The following is an 18,641-nucleotide window of genomic DNA, read 5'->3' on the forward strand; positions in this document are numbered from 1 at the left end:
CTACCTCTGATCGCTGGCTCTAATCTTTCCTACTAGAACAACCAGAACCAATCTGCTGCAGCTTCTGTGATTGAAGGGGAAGCTCTGGCTCCCAGGGGCCACCTGCAGCCCTCCTTCTGATCCCCTTGAATCTCCTCAGTACACCCCCCTCACTGGCTCTACTTCATACATTCACTGAGCTGGGATTTTGTTTGCCAGCCTGGAATGAGGCCTGATGTTTAGATAGATTCCACAAAGCAGCTTTTACAGCATGTGAAAGATTACATAAAATGCAAAAGTGAACACCTTTTATTTATTACATTACAGTTCTATCCCACCTTCCAAAGGAGCCCAGTACAGCAGACAACAAGGCAATAAACTGACACACAAAAATTTAGAACACCTAAAAACTTTTTTTTTATTAGCCACCTCTCCTCAAGATATCAAAAGGAGTGTTTCAGTACCTCCTGGAATGCTGATGATCAGGGAGGCAGGCAAACCTCACACTGGGGATAGAGCAATTTTGTGGAGCCCCTTTCCTGAAATTAAGGAGTCCGTAAGAACTGGCCTGACACACCCCTGTAGTCACAACCTGCATTTAAAGCACTCTGATGCAACAACAGTTATTTCTGGGAACTGTAGGAGACCTGTTGTTCTGATCACAGTGCAACAGTGGGCAGAGTTCCCTGTGAAAAAGGGGTTTGTTGCAAAACAGCCAGGCAATTGAAGCTCTTTTAGGGATCTCCTAACTGCTTCGTGTGGGAATGGGTACCATAGTTTAAGGATGTGCTGTGTAAAGTAGTACTTTCTTTTGTATGTCTTGAATCTGTTGACATTTGGCTTTATTGGGTGCCTATGACTTCTAGTATTATGAGACAGGGAGAAAATTTTTGTCACCTCTTACTTGCCTTTTCCCTACATGAAAAACTTGCAAATGCTGCAACTTTTAATGGCAGTTTCCAGTTCCTGCCTTCAGCTGTTCATTAGGGCTTACAAACCCTGGTACCATACATATACCTAGACAGATGGTCAGATAGCTATAGGTCAAGAGATCATGGCAGGGATGAAATGGCCTCTCCTATCAAATGCTGCCATAGGCTACACTCAACCTGGGCTTGTCACATCACCAAAACACCAAGCCTGGGCAGGAGTTGCTTGATTACAAAGCCGGTTCCCTCTCCTGCTGCTTAGAATCTGGACCCAGATCACCTTTTCTTGTTCGCTATGCTGTATCTTGGAATTGGGGCCAGCCCAAGACATTTTGGCATCTGAAGCGAACCACCAATAGTGCCACCCCCTGGCCAGGGAAGAAGGGGTGAGTGAAGTTCTGCATCAGGAATAAGAAGTGGAATAAAGATCTACCTTTGGGACAAGTGAGGGAATCAAAGCAATCTTACCCAACTGCTGAAGCAGGACTCAAAGGCCATCATGGGCAGGAAAGGGACACTTTCTGAATCACGTTGGCTGGGTGCAGAGTGCAGGAGACCCCAGAGAGCAGGAAGGAGTGAGCCATAGCTGTTGCTCTCACCACAGCAGCAGCAGTGGGAGATGCATTCCTTGAAGGTTGAATCTGCTGCCTCTGTGGATCCTGACGCCCTAAGCGGTTGCCTCACTTTGCCTCCTGGGCAAACCGGCACTGTTTGGAATGTCCAGGATTATGATGCTGCCGATTCACTCAATATTTTCCCTCAATAGCTGTCTGCCTTTGCTTCTTGGTAGATGAAAGCAAAGCACTTTGGAAGCCAGCTGGGCTATTTACAACATGCCTTGTATGACCCATGCAGCTAGATCAAAGCTGGGTTTGCTGACAGCACCTTGGTGCCATTGCAAAGAAAGTCTGCAATCCTAAGCGTACTGTCAGCATCTAATGCATGGTAAACCAACAGGGCTTGTTTTGAGTAAAACCATTAGGGATGGGGCTGCTGGATAAAACTTCTCTAAACCCCCAAGTAATTCTAAACCACAATCCTGAGAAAGCATTGGATTAAAAAAAAGAAATGTTGCTGGAAAGCTGCATACAGATGCCTAAATTACTATTGTTATTTTTATTAATTAAATGTATCCCTCTCCTTTTGGCAACTCAGAGCAGCTTAGAGAATGACTTGCATAAAAACCCTATACGTATGTTAAAACCAGGGGGGAAAGAAAAATACAGTACATTAAACCATCAAGCCATTGATAGTTAAAAGCCAAAGGCCTGGTTAAAAAGGAACGTTTTTGCTTGGCACCTGAAGAGATGTAAATATGGTACCATGCAGGCATCTCTGGGGAGAATTGTCTCTGTGTACCAAGACCCACAAAGTGCCTCTTCCTCTTGGCAGAGAACATGTCTTCCCCAGGCTGCCTTCCCAGCCTCCCTACTTGAAGAAGACCAGCGCAAAGAAGACTGAGACAATGAGGAGAATGATGGTCACGGCGAAGCAAAGCCTCAAGTTCTCCACAGACGCAGGAGCCTCAGAGTCTCGGGAGGAGGCTCTGTGGGGAAGCTCCACCAAGACAGGGTTCTGCACTTCCTGCACATGGAACCAACTCTGGAAGCCCGGCCCTGAATGGAAACCCGTTGCTGGATACACCGGCACAATGCCACTGACAGTGAAGACAGGAGAGCCGGTCCGGTAGTTTAACTCCATGTCCAGAGTCAGGACTGAGTCACTGAGAGGCAGGTCCAAGGCACCCGGGGAGTCTTTGCTGTCTCCCAGTTCCTCTCTGTCCTCCAACTTCCACTCTCTCTGAGGAGCTATCTCACGCAGAAGGGCTTCATCGTTCCTCAAGGCCTGGAGCCCCGCTTCCGGCACAAGGGTCACCATGCGGCAAAATGGGCAGACCACGAAGGAGAAGGCCGTATTCTGGCAAACCAGTTTCCTCAGGCAGGCTAGGCAGAGTGAGTGGCAGCACCACAGCAACTTTGGCACTTGCCCACTCGAAGCCTCCTTGTAGGCCTCGTAGCAAATCCCACATTCTACCATACGTGCTTCTGGCCGCAAATCAATGGCAGGAAGCAAAAGCGCCATCTCCTCTCTTTTCTACTGCCTTTGAGATGGTTTCTTTGCCAGCTCCCCTGCTTCAGGATTCTGACTGAGAACCCCAAGACCACAAAGCCAGAGACCCCTGAGACTCAGGAGCCCTCTGCCTGTCTATCAGCTCAAATAGTTCGGAATCCAGGGACAGACTCCTTCCAGGTAGCTTTCAAAGACTTCTGACCCAGCTAAATACCAAGGGCAGTGCCCCAGTGTGCTAATTGAGGGCTGCTGGCTGGCAGATAAGGGCGGGATCTTTGTATTCCAAAGTGACACCAAGGCTGAACTTTAATCCTTAATTGATGACTTGTTAACAGAAACCAGCTTGTTTTGTTTGTGAAGGGATCTCTCTCCATGGAGCTGGGGTGGGGTCAGTGCTGGGAACTGGCTGTGAGGCATGCCAGCCTAGGAATATCATTCATTGCTGTTGTAAACAAAAATTGCCCTTTTCCCTTATGGGGTAATCCAAGAGCCCATATAGAGCCCTTACATAGGTTCCCTATTGGTAGGAGAAAATAACAGAGGCCAACCAGAGAATATTGAGAAGCAAAGCAGCTAGTAAGCTTGATCTTTATTGATCTGTTGCAACAGGGTGCTCCCCTCACACGCAGGAAAGGAGGAGGAACCCAGAACAATGGCGCGCAAGGCCTTATAAAGACTTTTGAAATTGCCACCCTGTAGATCCAGACCACCCCCAAAAACATCATACATACATCACAGAAGGGGTGTAACCTAAGACCACCCTTCAGATACATCATACCTACATCACAAAAAGGTGGTCTAAAACAGAAAATTTGAATATTGTTTTTCTCCTGTCCTTGTTTATCTCCTGTCTGGCAGGTTACTTGATTGGATTGCCTGGGGAGCCTGGCCATTCTTTTGTAGTGATAAATACTTAGTTCCTGGGCCATGCCACAGGCTCACACCCTATTCATATCTTAAATGTGCCCTTAAGACAGGATTTGTGAGGAAAGAGACAATGGGGAGGTTTCCCACTTTGACCTTGTAAAGAAAACATTTACTCAGTTTAGGAATCAAAACGGTTCCAGGTGGTCTTCCTGTGCTGATCTATGTACGTGCTTGGTTGGTACACTTATGAACATTACCATATATCTAACACCATAAAATTCTGTGATGGTTATAAGGGGTTGCTCATGCGTAAGTTGCCGCCACTCCTGGCTAGGTTGCCTGGTTAAACCTTTTCCTGGCAGGACAGCCCTTCACTTCGTGGCTGTTCAGTCGCTAGCAGAATCCGTCAGTGGGCGTTTCTTGAACTTCTTCCAGCAAAGAAGTTCTTTGACGCCAAGCCTACGCCTACTTTCCCTGCGCGGAAGTCTTCTGCGCAGGGTGGGTGTGGGTAGCGGAGGACCTGTGCTCTCCCCGCTGGTCTCCGGAGCCCCCTCTCCGATTCCTCCATCCGCCCCCGTTTATCCCTGGTGTTACGCTGATTTCCTTCCCCAGCCGATGATTCCCCTCTCTCCCTGCTGGGCCCTTCTCCGGCATCGCTTGGGAGCCTTGCCTCCGCTACTGGCTCCGATGTCAGTTCCCTGACAAATTCCTATCACATTGCTTCACAGATTTTTAAAAAACAAGAGCATGCTACTTCCTTCAACCACATGCCCTCCAACATTTCCCGATGAAAATAGGAACATCCCATTCCATAATAATAATTTTACTATTTATACCCCACACATCTTACTGGGTTGCCCCAGCCACTCTGAACAGCTTCCAACATATATAAAAGCATCATAAAACATTAAACAAACTTCCCTATACAGGATTGCCTTCAGATGGCTCAGGGGTCGGATAACTCCATCCCATCCAACATTTCTCCAATGAAAATAGGGGCGTCCTAAGGGGGACATTCCAAGATCAAATCAGAAACCAGGATGGCTTCTCTAAATCAGGAACGTTCTGTGGGATGTGAAACACATAGCAGTCAAGTAATAATAATAATAATAATAATAATAATAATAATAATAATTTTTATTTATACCCCGCCCTCCCCAGCCAAGGTCGGGCTCAGAGCGGCTTGCAAGCAATAATAAAAACAAGTTGAATGATTACAACTTAAAAATAAAATTAAAATACATTAAAATATTGAAACATTAAAATATTAAAATGCAGCCTCATCGCAGGAGGAGAAGGAAAAGAAAAAAGAAAGAGAGGGAGGGAATCAAATTGGCTCCAAGCCAAAGGCCAGGCGGAACAACTGTCTTACAGGCCCTGCGGAAAGAAATCAGATCCTGCAGGGCCCTGGTCTCATGAGGCAGAGCGTTCCACCAGGCCGGAGCCAGAGTTGAAAAGGCCCTGGCTCTGGTTGAAGCCAATCTAACTTTCTTAGGGCCTGGGACCACTAGGGTGTTGCTATTTATGGACCTTGAGGCTCTCCGTGGGGCATACCGGGAGAGGCGGTCCCGTAGGTACGAGGGTCCTAGGCCATGAAGGGCTTTAAAGGTCAAAGGCAGCACCTTAAATCTGACCCTGTACTCTACCAGGAGCCAGTGCAGTTTGAAAAGCACTGGGTGAATATGCTCCCATGACAGAGACCCCGTGAGGAGCCTCACTGCAGCATTCTGCACCCGCTGGAGTTTCTGGGACAGCTTCAAGGGCAGCCCCGCGTAGAGCGAATTACAGTAGTCAAGCCTGGAGATGACCGTTGCATGGATCACTGTGGCCAGATCGGGGCGGGAGTTCCGATTTTTTTGTGGCGTTCGTACGGAGCCCCCAGTCGTCTCACGAACTATTGACCCGTACACCACTAATCCGCTGCCACCAACCAGGTCCTCCCTGGTAAAATCACTTCAGTCTCAGTCAGCTTTTCAATTAATAAAGAAGAGTGTATTTTATTTCAGACATAAACAAAACTTTTACAGCATTCCAAACGGTGTTCCTCTTTACTTTCTTAGTCTTATGTTCCTCTCTCTATCTCTGCTACCTCCCCAAACTCAAGGACCAACTGCCCTGACTGTCTCTCAATTACCAACTGCCTTTCCCAACCAGCCAACCCATGAAATCCAACCGACTACCCACCCACAACTCCCAACGGACTCTCCCAGAACTCCTTTCGTACAACATTCCTAGAATGAACATGCTAGGGGATGCTTTGTACCAGCCAGGAGAAAACGTCCTGTTTCATCCTGAGCTGGGACAAACTTCCTCTGCATGTGACTAGAGGTGAGTGTGGCCTAACCTGGACAGGAGCACACCTCCTTCTGTTGCTTCTTCTCCATTTTTGTTTCTCTACGTGCGAGCAGAAGTGGCTGCTTGACACTTGGGACTAACTCCCTTATTGGATAGTTCCACACACACATATATATACTTTTGTAACCTAAGTCTGCCTTCAGGGATCCAACTGTGAACTGAATGAAGTGAGTAAACTACTTTAATAATATTGTTGTGTCTATTCTTTTTACCAGAAATCTTATATAGAGAGGCTCAAACGAGCCTGCAATAAGCAAACTGCTGTGTATTTAAAGTGGAATGTTTAAACTTTGCTAAAATATAGAACTTGCTAACGCAAGTTAGGAAGGATATCATTAAACAATATATCCTCTCCTACCTCCCTGAACATTCCCACACATTCCTGGTAAATATGGACACTTGGAGGTTCTGCAACCAGTACTATTTTCCTAGAAAAAGATGTGCCAGAACTCACCGTGAACACCTCCCTCATTCTCTTAGAATGGCAATGGTGCCCAGAGGCAGAGCTAGCTGCTCCAGCACCTGGAGCGGTGCACATGCTGTGCACCCTGGAGCAGGGCTAGCCGCCCACAGGGATGGAGCGAAGCGTCCCAGGGAGGCGGCGCAGAGATGTCACCCCCCCCCCCCAGGGATGACCATAGCTGTCAACTTTTCCCTTTTTTAAAGGGAAATCCTATTTGGAATAATAGGATTTCCCTTAAAAAATGGAAAAGTTGACAGTTATGGGGATGACACCTGGGGCAAGCCACACCCACTGCACCCCCCTTCCTCTGTCAGTGATAGCGCCCACCTGAGATGTGTAGGAACTGAATTCCAGCAAGTTCCAGCTGAAAAAAGCCCTGCTTCCAACATTATAATTATTCTACAAAAGAGCTTCACAGCTTTTATCTCTCTCTTTCACACACCCCACCTGTCACACACTCCAAACTTACATAACAGCAAAGGTTATTCCCCAGGGTTGCCAGTTCAGACCCTTCCATTTCAGGTGTAACAGGGAGTCCTTGGAGCACCCCACAATCACCTAACCCTGACTTCTATAAGTTCAGGTTGAGTGTCACAAGCAAGAGACTTTAGCCAGGTGATAGAAACAAAACAGCAGCCAGTAGGCCTGATCTGTCTTGTTGCAATAAGACTTCCCACTGCCACAAAGACAAAGCAGCCAGAAGCCCCCATCAATGGTTACATCCGTATTTTAAAGTTTCCCATAATACATCTCAGGATGCATCATCAAGACATCATAGATCTGTCACAGAAAAGGTGTGGTCTCGGGTAGAACCTGAGATCCAGGCATACCCCTGTCACACAAATATAGTCTTTGACACTTACTCCCATCCCAGTACAAAGGAAAGTATTTACAGCTCCTTGGTCCCTGAGTCAAATCAAATACACCCCTCTGTCTTGTCCGACTTCATCCCACTATAGGATGGATAGGCATTGTGATTGAGGTGGCTGGATATCACTGGCCATGACTCCTTGGGAAGGCCCTGCAGATGTGTCTGTACATCTCAGGGATTATGGTGGGCTCACTCACCCCTCCCCTTATACCTCACTTCCCTGGGTCCTAAATGCCATTGGAACGGAGAAGATTGATAGAATGAGTGATTTCTAATGAATTTCTAAAGTTTTCCCATTGAGCCAGTGCATAAATACATTTATCAGCGAATCACTACATTTGGTATTGACACTTTTCCTGTTTTCCTTTGTTGGAGACCTAGGGCTCAGCGGGGAGTCAGTTGCCTGAGCTGAGCTTCCCTTGCAGATGCAATGCCTTTGCAGATATGTTGCTGTTGTTTTCTCTTGACACTAGAGTATTTAGTTTGACAGGTGAAAAGGCAGAGAAATGCCTCTTCTGTGGTATGTGTGTGAGTGAATTGTTTGCTGCTGTGCAGGGGAGACTCTTTATCTTTGTCTCATGGTGTGGAGACGCAAGGCTTGTGAAGGGTGGGAGGTATCTCACCCCCCTTCCAATTTCCCACTAACACCGGGCCCAAACCTGAGATGCAAAGGCAGTTCCTGGTGATGTCACGAGGTGTGCCCTGGAGATGGAGGTCAATTGAGAGAGGAGAGCAGAGGAAGACAGGTGGGGACAGGCTGAGAGCAGGCTGAGGTTGGTGGGGCAGTGTGCCATTCGGCCTCATGAACCAGTTTCAACTGCTGGAAAGTTAAATCACATTGACTGGGCACAAGCAACGAGGAGCATTCCAGGCAAAATAAGACACACCCCTTAAGTAAGCATTATTCTTTTGTGGCTGACAGGAGGACCTTTCCCAGCTGCAACTGTTGTGCTCAGTGGCTTGGCTGGAGGACAACTTTAGCATCTTTGTGTAAACAGCAGTGAGGACCTGAGGCAAAGGGCAGTTGGTGGTGCTTGGCACCTGAAAAAAGAGGACAGTCCAGCTTCCCAACCAAGCGTGAAAAACTGGGAGAATGTGGTCAAGCAACTTTGAGGCAGCTTCCCAACCCCTTCTTTCCTGCTCCCAAAAGCTGGGAGTCAAGATTTTAAATGAAATTGACAAGACACTGGCTTTTTCTGCCATCCATTAATTCCAACTCTGGGGAGTCCAACTCTCCCTCCCACCCCCACCCCCACTTTTTCAATGTCATGCTGGAGGAATATGTTGACCTGACTGATATTTTGGGAAATAGTTTGCCCATTTGCCCTCTATACAATTGGACAACTCTCCATTTATTAATACTAAACTTGGCATGAGGGTTCCCAGGGTGGGGCGTCAGACCTTATTGCTGTTTGTATGTTGGGTGCCATTTTGAATCAAGATGGAAGACTGAAATTTCAGTTTGGCATGACTTTGCCCGTTTTGTGGCATATGTTCAGCCACAAGTAGAGATATGATCGCTAGATTCAGCTCAAGAGTGCTCAAGGTGTGTGTGGGAGGGTCTTCATTGATGTTTGGATGTTGGGTGCCATTGTGAATCCTGGACAGTGCCTGTGTCTGTGAAATTAGTGTGGGGGGTGTTAGAAGAGAGGTAGTACTTTGGTGGAGGACACACCATGCTCCTTCTGTGGTAGTTGGTTCTCAGCGAGCCAGCCAGCAAGAGATCATATGGATTAAGAGAAGTTAACTCTTTATTAGAAGAAAAAAGGCCTGCTCGGGATGCCAGGCCTAATGAGCACAGCAACTGTTCTCAATAGGTCATGCCCCTGAGGCAGTTGGGGAGCCTGAAGGTCCCCCACCTTCCCACAGCTGCCTAAATTTCCTCCTTCCCTGGATTCTTTTAAAGCAATCTGAGACTCTGCTGATATGCCTGTGTCTGTTCCTCCCTCTTCATACCACTTCTGGTTCTGGTAGACCAGGGAGGTGGGAAGGGGAGCTAGCTGCTCAGCCATGAAATAAATAATTCTTTTTTCCTTTTTACAATATGAAACTATTTATTCATTTAAGGTTCAGCCTCACTATCAATCTCATGGACTATCCCATAAAATGCTGCAGCTCTGAGCCAAGGGTTCCCAAACAGGGATCCATGAAGTTCATTCAGCTGGCCCATAAAACACAGGTTGAATTCAAATTGAAATGCAATAAAATACAATGCAAGAAACAAAAGGAGCAATATAAATACAACAAAAAATGTACAGCACCATGCATTACAGCTGCTACAGCAGACAGGAAGACCATTAAATGGTCCACTGAGACTGTCAGCACTTTTCAAGTGCTCCACAGGGGGAAAGTTTGGGAACCACTTCAAACACACCTCTTTCTGCTGTTGCATCCAATGTAGCACTAGGTAACTAATTCAGCTAGTACAAGGTTTCATGCATGTTCAAGAACTTCTCCCCCTCCCTTTGCCCAGTGTGTACCCTAAATCTGTTCTAGGGGTTCTGCCAACCATTGGATACCTGCCCATCCGTCTACCCTAAGGGAACAGGAAGAGACAATGCAGTTTGAGTTTCATACCCAGTTTTTATTTCTCTGCTGGATACATGTGAGACAATCACATAAAAACAGACCAACACTGGGGGAAACATAGATTCGTGCAAGACGTGCAATGATGGCAAAGGGGTCGTTGCTCCAGCTAAGCCACTGCCTGAGTCCCTGGCAGAGGCCAATGATCCTTTCTAACAAGGGCAAAGCAAAAGTGGGCCATAGGCCTATATCTGGTTTACGTGTACAGTGGTACCTCAGTTTAAGAACAGTCTAGTTTACAAACTCCACAAAACCGGAAATAGTGTCTTGGTTCGCGAACTTTAACTCAGTCTAAGAACTGAATCTGAACGGTGGAAGGGCACCAGCGGCGGGAGGCCTCATTAGGGAAAGAGCGCCTTGGTTTAAGAACGGTTTTGGTTTAAAAATGGACTTCCGGAATGGATTAAGTTCGTAAACTGAGGTACCACTGTAATGGTGTCTTCTTCCCCCAGGGCACCTCTGCAAATTTTGGCTCTGTGAGTGGGTGGAGGATAAAGGAGAGCCTCTCTGCACCCACCAAAAGGGGCAACAGTGTGCAAGGTTCTTTGGGAGAAAGTGAAGGTCCCAGCATAGGCACCCTGAACTTGTGAGTAGAGGGATTCGAACTCAGGCCTCAGGGTCGGTTCTTGATGGGAAAGGGAAGGCGATTTTGAAGCACCAACCCATTGACTGGTAAATAACATTATAATAATTTATTATTTATTTGCAACCCACCAAACATAAAAAATTTCCCTATAAGGTCTGTCTTCAGAAGCAAAGCTAATTGGTTTTGTCTTGAGGTGGGAGGAGTATAGGAAGAAGAGGTATGGCTCACCTGACATGGAGCTGTGGAACCTTTGGCCCTCTATAGTGCATTGCACTACAATTCCCATCATCCCTTGCTGTTGGCCATGCTGACTAAGGCTGATGGGGGTAGGAGTCCAGCAACAGCTTAAGGGACCACAGGCTCCTCACACCCCATGGCCTACCACTTGCAATCCCACAAAACTAGACCCCAAGCCATAAGATTGAGAAACCCTCCCTGGAGGCCTTGCTGTGCTCCTCACCCCACACCAAATGCCCAGGCAGTCACCCATCTCCCCTCCACTGCTTTGGGAGGGCCCAGACCCCCAACTAATCTGTGCTGCCCACACCGCACACCAACTGCCACACAGGTCTGTCTGGCCTTTGCCCCTGATTTCCCAGCAGGGTTCTTCGGAGATGTGGTGGCAATGGGAGCACAGCAGCATGTGAGACATGGGTGAAGCCAGCACAATCCCATGCTGCGGCCCAGAAACATCAAACTAGGGTTGGGAAACCTGGTGGTGGGGAACTTTTGGCCCTCCATATGCTACTGAATGAGGCATGGTTGAGGGAGCTGGGTACATTTAGCCTGTAAGCAACTGAGAGGAGATACTATAGCCATCTGCAAACTGCAAAAGCCACATGAGACGTTTGTCTGCTAGACAAACCTAACAAATGCACATTCTTGCTAGTTAGTATGAGAAGCGGTTAATACCACAGAGGTATATTACTGAAAGGCAGATACTCAGACCATAGAAATATAATTGGCTGTGTGGTGTTGTTTCCGTTCCTCTCCTGGATAGGAAGCATATAGTACTTCATGTAGCTCTCACTCTCCCTTTGACTAGTGATGGATGCAGACATGCTTCTGCTAGCTCGAGTTTTAGGCACATGCATGAAGCTGGTTATACTGTAAATATACCGTATTTTGCCTGCATGGTTTTTACTGCTACTGTTGCTGTGAACCTATGCATGATTATAAAGTAAGTAAATCTTACTTTACAAGTGGCTGCCTGTTTTTTTGTTTAAGTGGGGTAAGAAGGGGGAAGCCAGCTTACTTTGTTAGCTGGACTTGCTCAAAACAAAGTTTTATAGACTAATTCCTATGCTTTATTTTGTTTCAGCCCACAAACATGGGTGTGTGGAAGGATAAATTGCAATTAATATATCCTCTCATACCTATTAAAACCCAGCCCCCACAAATACCAGTGGCTTCAAGAAAGGAACTTTCTGACATTTAAGAGCTGTTCAACAGTGGAATGGTCTCCCTCAGTATGCTGTGGACTCACCCTTCACTGGAGGTTTTAAAGCAGAGGTTAGATGGCCATCTGTCGTGTATGATGTAGTCGAGATCTTTGCATTGCAAGGGTTTGGATTAGGTGACCCTCTGGGTCCCTTCCAACTCTACAATTCTGTGGTTCTGTTCTATATTTGTATCCTGCTGTTTCTCCTGACAGGGACTCAAGGCACCTTATCCCTTATCTGGAAGGGGAACAAATCACCCTGAGCAAGGAATTGTGGGTAGGTGGGTGGAGACGGATTACTGAGACACAGGCTCCACGACCAGGCATAGACAAGGCCTCTCTTCCATAAGGTTTCTGCCAATCTCCTCCCCTCTTGATTTTCCTTGTAAGTTTTCCTTGTAAGCGTGAGGGAACTTTAGACTCCCCAGACATTGCTGAACTACAGCTCCCTTCAGGCCCAGCAAGCATGGCCAAAGGCCAAGGATGATGACAGGAGTTGTAATTCAGTCTCATTTGGAGTGGCAAAGAATCCCCACACCTGCACTGGGACTAAGGCTTCCTGGCAGGCAAAACAACACTTCATTCTTCTGATGCATTTTACCTTTTAGTTATAAAATATTTGCAGAGCCTTTTGGAGAAAACTGTGATAGAATAAAGCACTGTACTGTTGTTCATGTTAGCTGACTTTGCTAAAAAGGACAGACCTCACCTCTTGGCTGTCCTGTAGTTCAGATGTAAGGAGCCTTTGGCCCTCCTGTTGTGGCTGAACTACAACTCCCATAATCCCTGGGTGCTTGGCCACACTTGCTGAGGAAGATGGGAGTCGTGGTTCAGCAATGACAGAAGAAGCCAAAAGGTTTCCTCACTCACCTGGCTCCAAGAGAACACAGGACGATGAATGTGAGTGAGCGATCAGGCAGTGAAAAAGGCTCAGGGGCCTGTTTCTTGGAAGTTGCAAATACGAGTGTCCACTTTCTCCTGCCAGGAAACCTGCCAAGCAAAACCGGGTGGAGGCTGGTTTCTTCTGGAGGAGATGTTGCCTTGGCAGACTATCAAGGTCAATTACTGACCAATGAACCGAGAGGGATGATGAACCAAACACACACATACTCCACTAGCGAAAAACATGTAGTGGGTGGGACGAGACCTCCACCCAACCAGGGCTCTTGCTTGACTTACCCACCCACCCTTTGTGGGGTCCTTAATGCAGTCATCCCAGCTAGAGGGCACCAGGTTGGGGGTGGCAGCTTTAAAACGCTGGCCTGGAAAGAGTTCAAAGTGGTATAGATTGGGAGCTGGATGCTGGACGGCTGGGAATCACCAACCACTCTCTCCCAGGGTGACAGATGGGACAGCTTCCAGGCACTTTTGCTCCACTGGGTGCTGCTACAGCTCACCCAGTAGTGGCCTAAAACCCAGCCACAGAAATACATATATACACACACACTCGCCAGCCCTGATTCGTTAGGCGGGCAGACAGCAGGGACTCTCTTCTCCTGTACTGAAGCTCCTAGAACCCACTCTGCCCATAGGTTGGGACTGGCATCTTTAAATAACCCCTGCCAGGCTGCCAGAGAAGATGTGGTGTTTGCCTGTTTCCCAAAACGTGAGAGTAGCTTTTCAGGAACTGCAAGCACCGTTCTGCCCTCAGCCTGGAGATGTGCCTCCATTTTGGCCTTAGAGCAGCCACAAGCCAACAGCTGAGAGTTGGGGAGTGGGAGAATTGCAGCCATGCTCTGTGAGCAGAGGATGGTGATGGTTACGCAGACAAAGAGCAAGGAGGTAGTGCATATCCCGGACTGGCCTACACAGCACGCCAAAAGAACCATTCACCCCACCCCACCCCTGGCAACTCAGTGCGCAAGGTTGAGGGGGAAGAAGCGGGCACATGATGGGAGTGACGCTGTCCCCATGTGGGGCTATCCACTGTGGAAAAGACGGATGCGCTGGACGATATCCTTGCGGCACAGCGGGCAGGTGCTCAGGGCCTCGGAGCAGGTCTGGCAGCAGCAGACATGGCCACAAGTCAGGAACACCACCTGGGCCTGGGGGAAAGAGAAGAAGAAGAGGAAGAGGCAAATGCTAGGACCACAGCTCTTACCAACAGCAGGGCCTCCTCGCCACCTGCCCCTTGCACACATGTCATCAGAGATCAGGGTTTTATTCCAAAGCATTCTGATCCTGTGCTTCATCCTCATCCCCATACCTCCACAACAAAGCCTGCCAGAGCATCTGACAAACAAAACAGTTTCTTCTCTCAGGTTTGACATCTAAGACATGACACACAAGGAAAAAAGGATGGGAAGGAGGAGGAAAAAAGCAAGTTCAGGCACAAGATAAGAACATCATCAGAGGATCCCTGTTGGATTAGGCCTTGTGAAACATCACAGATTAGGACTGATGGGTCTTAGGAAGGCCTTCTATAGCTGTGGCATAGAGATGGAGTAGCATTCCATTGTGTCACGCTAATTCCCTGATGCCTCTGAGGATCACTGACTGCCTGACATGCAGGTTAAGCTTTCAAAGCTCCTGGGTGGAGGTCAACCTACCTCTCGCTCCATGCAGACCACACACTCACAGCGGTGCTCTTCTGGTGGTGGGGCAGAAGGAGCCATGGCGGTGGGGGGCTCTCTGCTGGTCCCCGGAGCAGCAAGCTCTGCCTCTTCTGTAGGCTTCAGCAACTCTGCAAGTAATTGGAAGGAGCTGGGCACTGAGAACAAGCAATTTTATGCAGAGTGGATACTTTGCTGATGAGCTGGGCTGAAAGGCAGTGGAAGAATGCCGCCACCCCCCCCCAAAACAAGCTCAAGAGAGGTGGTGAGGGGAATGGAGCTTGTGCCAAATCTCAATCCCTGCTCCAACTATACAAGGCAGCTTATGTCCTTAGGAGAGAGGATCCAGCAAGTTACCTGGGATGGTTTCAGCCACGGCGTGGATCTCTCGTGCCTTCCGGATGATGGAGTGCTGCAGGCCTGTCTCTGTGATCCCCATCTGGAAGAGGACATAAGCAAATGGCAGAGCGCAGAAAGGAGCCTTCTGAACAGCATGGTTCTCTCCCAGGTTTACTTTTATCCATTTTACTGTGTGTGGAACTTCTATATCAGTACAAATTATGGTCCGGTCCAGTGAAAGGTGGCGGGTGCCCATCAAGACTGGCAGGGAGCCCAAACGGTAGGCGGAGCCAGCTCATGCCTGGCAGAGCCAGAGCCAATCGCAGGCAGAATCAACTCATTTGAAGGTTGTCCCCATCCTCTCTGCAAGGAGCAACCCTGAGACTTAAGAGCAGGGTGAAGGTGAGAGGTTGTGCCACCTCCACCCCCTGGACTGGTTGTGAGAAGGTATGCAGGTGGGGGCTGGCTGAGTGAGGGCAGATTGAAGCTGGGGAAGAGCACCCCACGTGCCCAGCCTCCAGTGGTGCAGCCCAGAGGAAAGTTCTGAGGGCTGAACAGAGAGGCCCTAAAGGAAGCATCCAGCCCCTGGACCTGAGGTTCCCCACCCCACCCCTGCTCTAACCTTCCCCACGTACCTTGGCCAAGTCACTTGGGACCATGGCGCTTAGCATTTTGAGTGAGATCCGGTGATGTGCAAAGACGGGCGTGTACTGGTCAGCTGACAGGTCTGCCAGGAGCTTCACAAGCTGCCGTTCCAGTCCTTCCTCCTTCAAAGAAAAAGGACAGCAGTGTTACCAGGTGGCCTCTTGACTGGGAAACCCAGACCCAGGAAGCCTGGAACCTGCCACAGGTGAAAGAGGAGGCCAGAACCATAAGGGCCTGCCAGACCCAGTGAAGCCCACGGAAGAGGCAACCTTCTCCACCCCAGCACTTCTGCTAGCCAGTCACCTGCAGCCGGAGTGAAAGGGGCTTCTGGTCCAAAAGCCGCTGGTACTGAATCAGCCAGTAGTTCTCTTGCTTTGTCTCACTCTTAGCTTCCAGCTCCCTCTGCAAGGAAGAAAAACAGAGAGCCAGGGTGGTGTAGTGGTTAGGAGTGTCGGACTAGGATCTGGGAGAGACCAGGGTTCAAATGCATGCCTCCCTTGAGCTTCTTGGGGGGAAAGGATCGCCATGTGCAGCTTTTGCTGATTCCAGGAGTGTAGCTTGACACCTGGCCTCCTCCAAAGCACCTCTGAGAGAGGGGCAAAGCCACCATGTGTGGAAACGGGCAGAAGGCTGAGCCTCTGTGCGTGTGTGTGTGTGTGTGTGTGTGTGTGTGTGTAAGAGAGAATTAGCCCCGCTTACAGGTGAGTTGTCTCCTTACCAAGATGGCCTGCAGCTCTTCTTCCCGCTGCCTCTTCTCCTTCAGCAGCTGCTGCAGCAGGTAGGTGAGGGCTTGCCGCTGCTCTGTGATTGCCTCCTGAAATGCAGCACACAGGCATTAGGAAGCATGCACCATGAGGGCTGTGCAGCAGTGGAAGTGGTTGCCCCCAGAGGGGGCAGCTGGCTCTTCCTCTTAGTGCACACCTTCCAAAGCAGAGGCTGCCTTTTAGGGGATGCTCAAGCCTGCATCCACAATGGGGAACCATAGGCCTCCTGGGATCTGAAGGAAGCCCTTCAGGTGCCTTTACCTGGCCCTTGAGACTCTCCCCAAGCCATGCCCTATTTCCCCAGGCTGCATCCCCCCACCCCAGGATGTGCCCATGAACTGGGATATAATGCTTCTTGCTTGCCTTAATGGAGAGAGAGGGAGGGAGGTGTCTGCATGTGAACCTCTGACTTTTCCCGCTATTCGAATGTAGCATATTTAACAAAGAGTCACACCAGTTGCTCCACCCACTTTTGTCTCTGGACCCACCCACCACTGGCATGGGGTCCCTGGAAGGCTGCCCATGAAGCAGTGCTGCTGTAAAATGTTCCCCACCCCCAAGGCTAGAAGGCTGCGTCCAAACATCATCCTAGCTCTAGGGTCTGAAGTTCGACCTGGACCATCCTGGATGCACCCTCCCCCCATCTCCATATTGCCTGCTCCCCAACCTCCAGATGCAGCACAGATTCAAAGGAGCTAAGCTGAGTCACAAAAGCGCCAGAGGTTCCCTCACCCTCATACAGAACCTTCTGTTTGAGGTTTGTTTAAAGCAGGTGGGGAGGCAATTTGTTGTGGCCCTCCAGATGCTGCTGAACTGCAACTTCCACCAGCCCCAGCAGCCAGCATGGCTTCCAGCCAGGAGGAGATGGGAGCGGCAATCCACCAACTTCTGGGGGCCCCCAAAGGTTTCTCCCTCGCCTGGTTTACAACAAGGATGGCTAATGCGGAGTCCCCCAAATGGTTTTTGGCTACTCCCAAATTCTCTGCCCTCACTTGAGTGGATGGAAGCCGAAATTCTGCATCACTCCATTTGTTCTGCTAGCCACGGGGCAAAGCGTTGCTCAGTTTGCTCAGCTCCTGCCCTGGCTTCAGAGATTTCAGCAGGCTTTGACCCACCCCCCACTTCTGAACATCTTTCTGCAACTCTGAAAACCAGAACCTTGCTTGGATGCCCCCAACCCACCACTTTTCCCCACCTTGCAAAATAAAAGCAGGGATACTAATTGTGATTAATGCAGCCTATCTTCCGCTGGCTGAGGAGAGCAAATGGAGAGGATGGCGTGCTCTTTGGGGATGTTGCTTTTGGAGTGGAGATTTGAGAACAACCAAAAAAACAAAACAAAACACACCGAAGCAAAACCAGCAAAAAAAAAGAAAGAAAAGAATTCAAATTCAAAAATGCAGAAAATGTGGAATGCTCAGCAGATCTCTACCCCTTTTTCCTGCTAGCCCACCCACCATTTCCCCCTCTGAACACTACAGCAGGCTATTCCTACAGATCCCCAGGTCTCCAAAAGCAGTAGCGTTTGCAGCGCGTGCTAAATAAAGCCCCAGGAGGCAGGAACCAGGGAATCCCCCCATCCCATCCCCCAAATTCCTGCCTCAAGCACCAAGACACCTCAGAAAGCAGAAGGAAGAGCAGGGCGGGAAGAACGTGAGCCGAGGGAGAGGTCCAAAAGAGGCTGACGTACCTGCAGCGCCTCTGTGTCCAACTGCTGCCTCTTTAACTCCAGCTGGGTCAGCTGCAGTAACTCTCTCTCTATTAATTTAATCTAGGCAGAAGATGAAACAAGGAAGGGAGGGGGAGGTTTGTTTGGTTTTTACTTGCATCGGGAAGGACTCCACTCTCTGCTGTTCGCACCCTGGTCCTATAACTGCATCGCTGTAGTTTCTAGCACTCATTTGGTCCAAGAAGAGTTAAGCTGAGCACCTGGAGGTCTCTCCCACAGCACCCTCCTTGCCTGCCACTGGTGTGGGGCCAAGAGGGGTTTCATTCTGGGGAAGGGAGTCCTCATGGTGACCAGCTGGACGCTGTGGTGTGCAAACTGCAGGTGGCATCCTCAAGAACAGCTTCACCCACCTGAAATCCTCCAGATGCTCTGGACCACAACTCTCATCAACCCTGGCCAGAGATGTGGGGATAAACAAAGCCCACTGCAAAGAGTCTTTGGAAATGCAGCTTAATCCCCTCCCCT

The 18,641-nt window shown here is 49.0% G+C and overlaps 1 protein-coding gene across 5 annotated transcripts in view; it reads right to left on the minus strand.

The window, feature by feature from the left end:
- Positions 1-10,097: 10,097 nt before the first annotated feature.
- LRSAM1 (leucine rich repeat and sterile alpha motif containing 1) overlaps positions 10,098-18,641 on the minus strand; it is a 31,407-nt gene continuing 22,863 nt past the window's right edge. For 4 of the 5 annotated variants that reach the window (XM_083596975.1, XM_083596973.1, XM_083596974.1 and 1 more), the window contains exons 19-25: positions 18,138-18,218; positions 16,402-16,497; positions 15,987-16,085; positions 15,674-15,805; positions 15,057-15,138; positions 14,697-14,830; positions 10,098-14,192 (exon numbers count right to left, since the gene is read on the minus strand). In XM_083596975.1, the coding sequence (XP_083453101.1) occupies positions 14,067-14,192; positions 14,697-14,830; positions 15,057-15,138; positions 15,674-15,805; positions 15,987-16,085; positions 16,402-16,497; positions 18,138-18,218 (750 nt within the window). In that variant the 3' untranslated portion in view covers positions 10,098-14,066. The remainder of the gene's footprint in view (positions 14,193-14,696; positions 14,831-15,056; positions 15,139-15,673; positions 15,806-15,986; positions 16,086-16,401; positions 16,498-18,137; positions 18,219-18,641) is intronic. The other variant, XM_083596976.1, reaches the window with a different exon arrangement.

Source organism: Podarcis filfolensis (assembly GCF_964270895.1).
Source record: "Podarcis filfolensis genome assembly, chromosome: Z".
NCBI lineage: Eukaryota > Metazoa > Chordata > Lepidosauria > Squamata > Lacertidae > Podarcis > Podarcis filfolensis.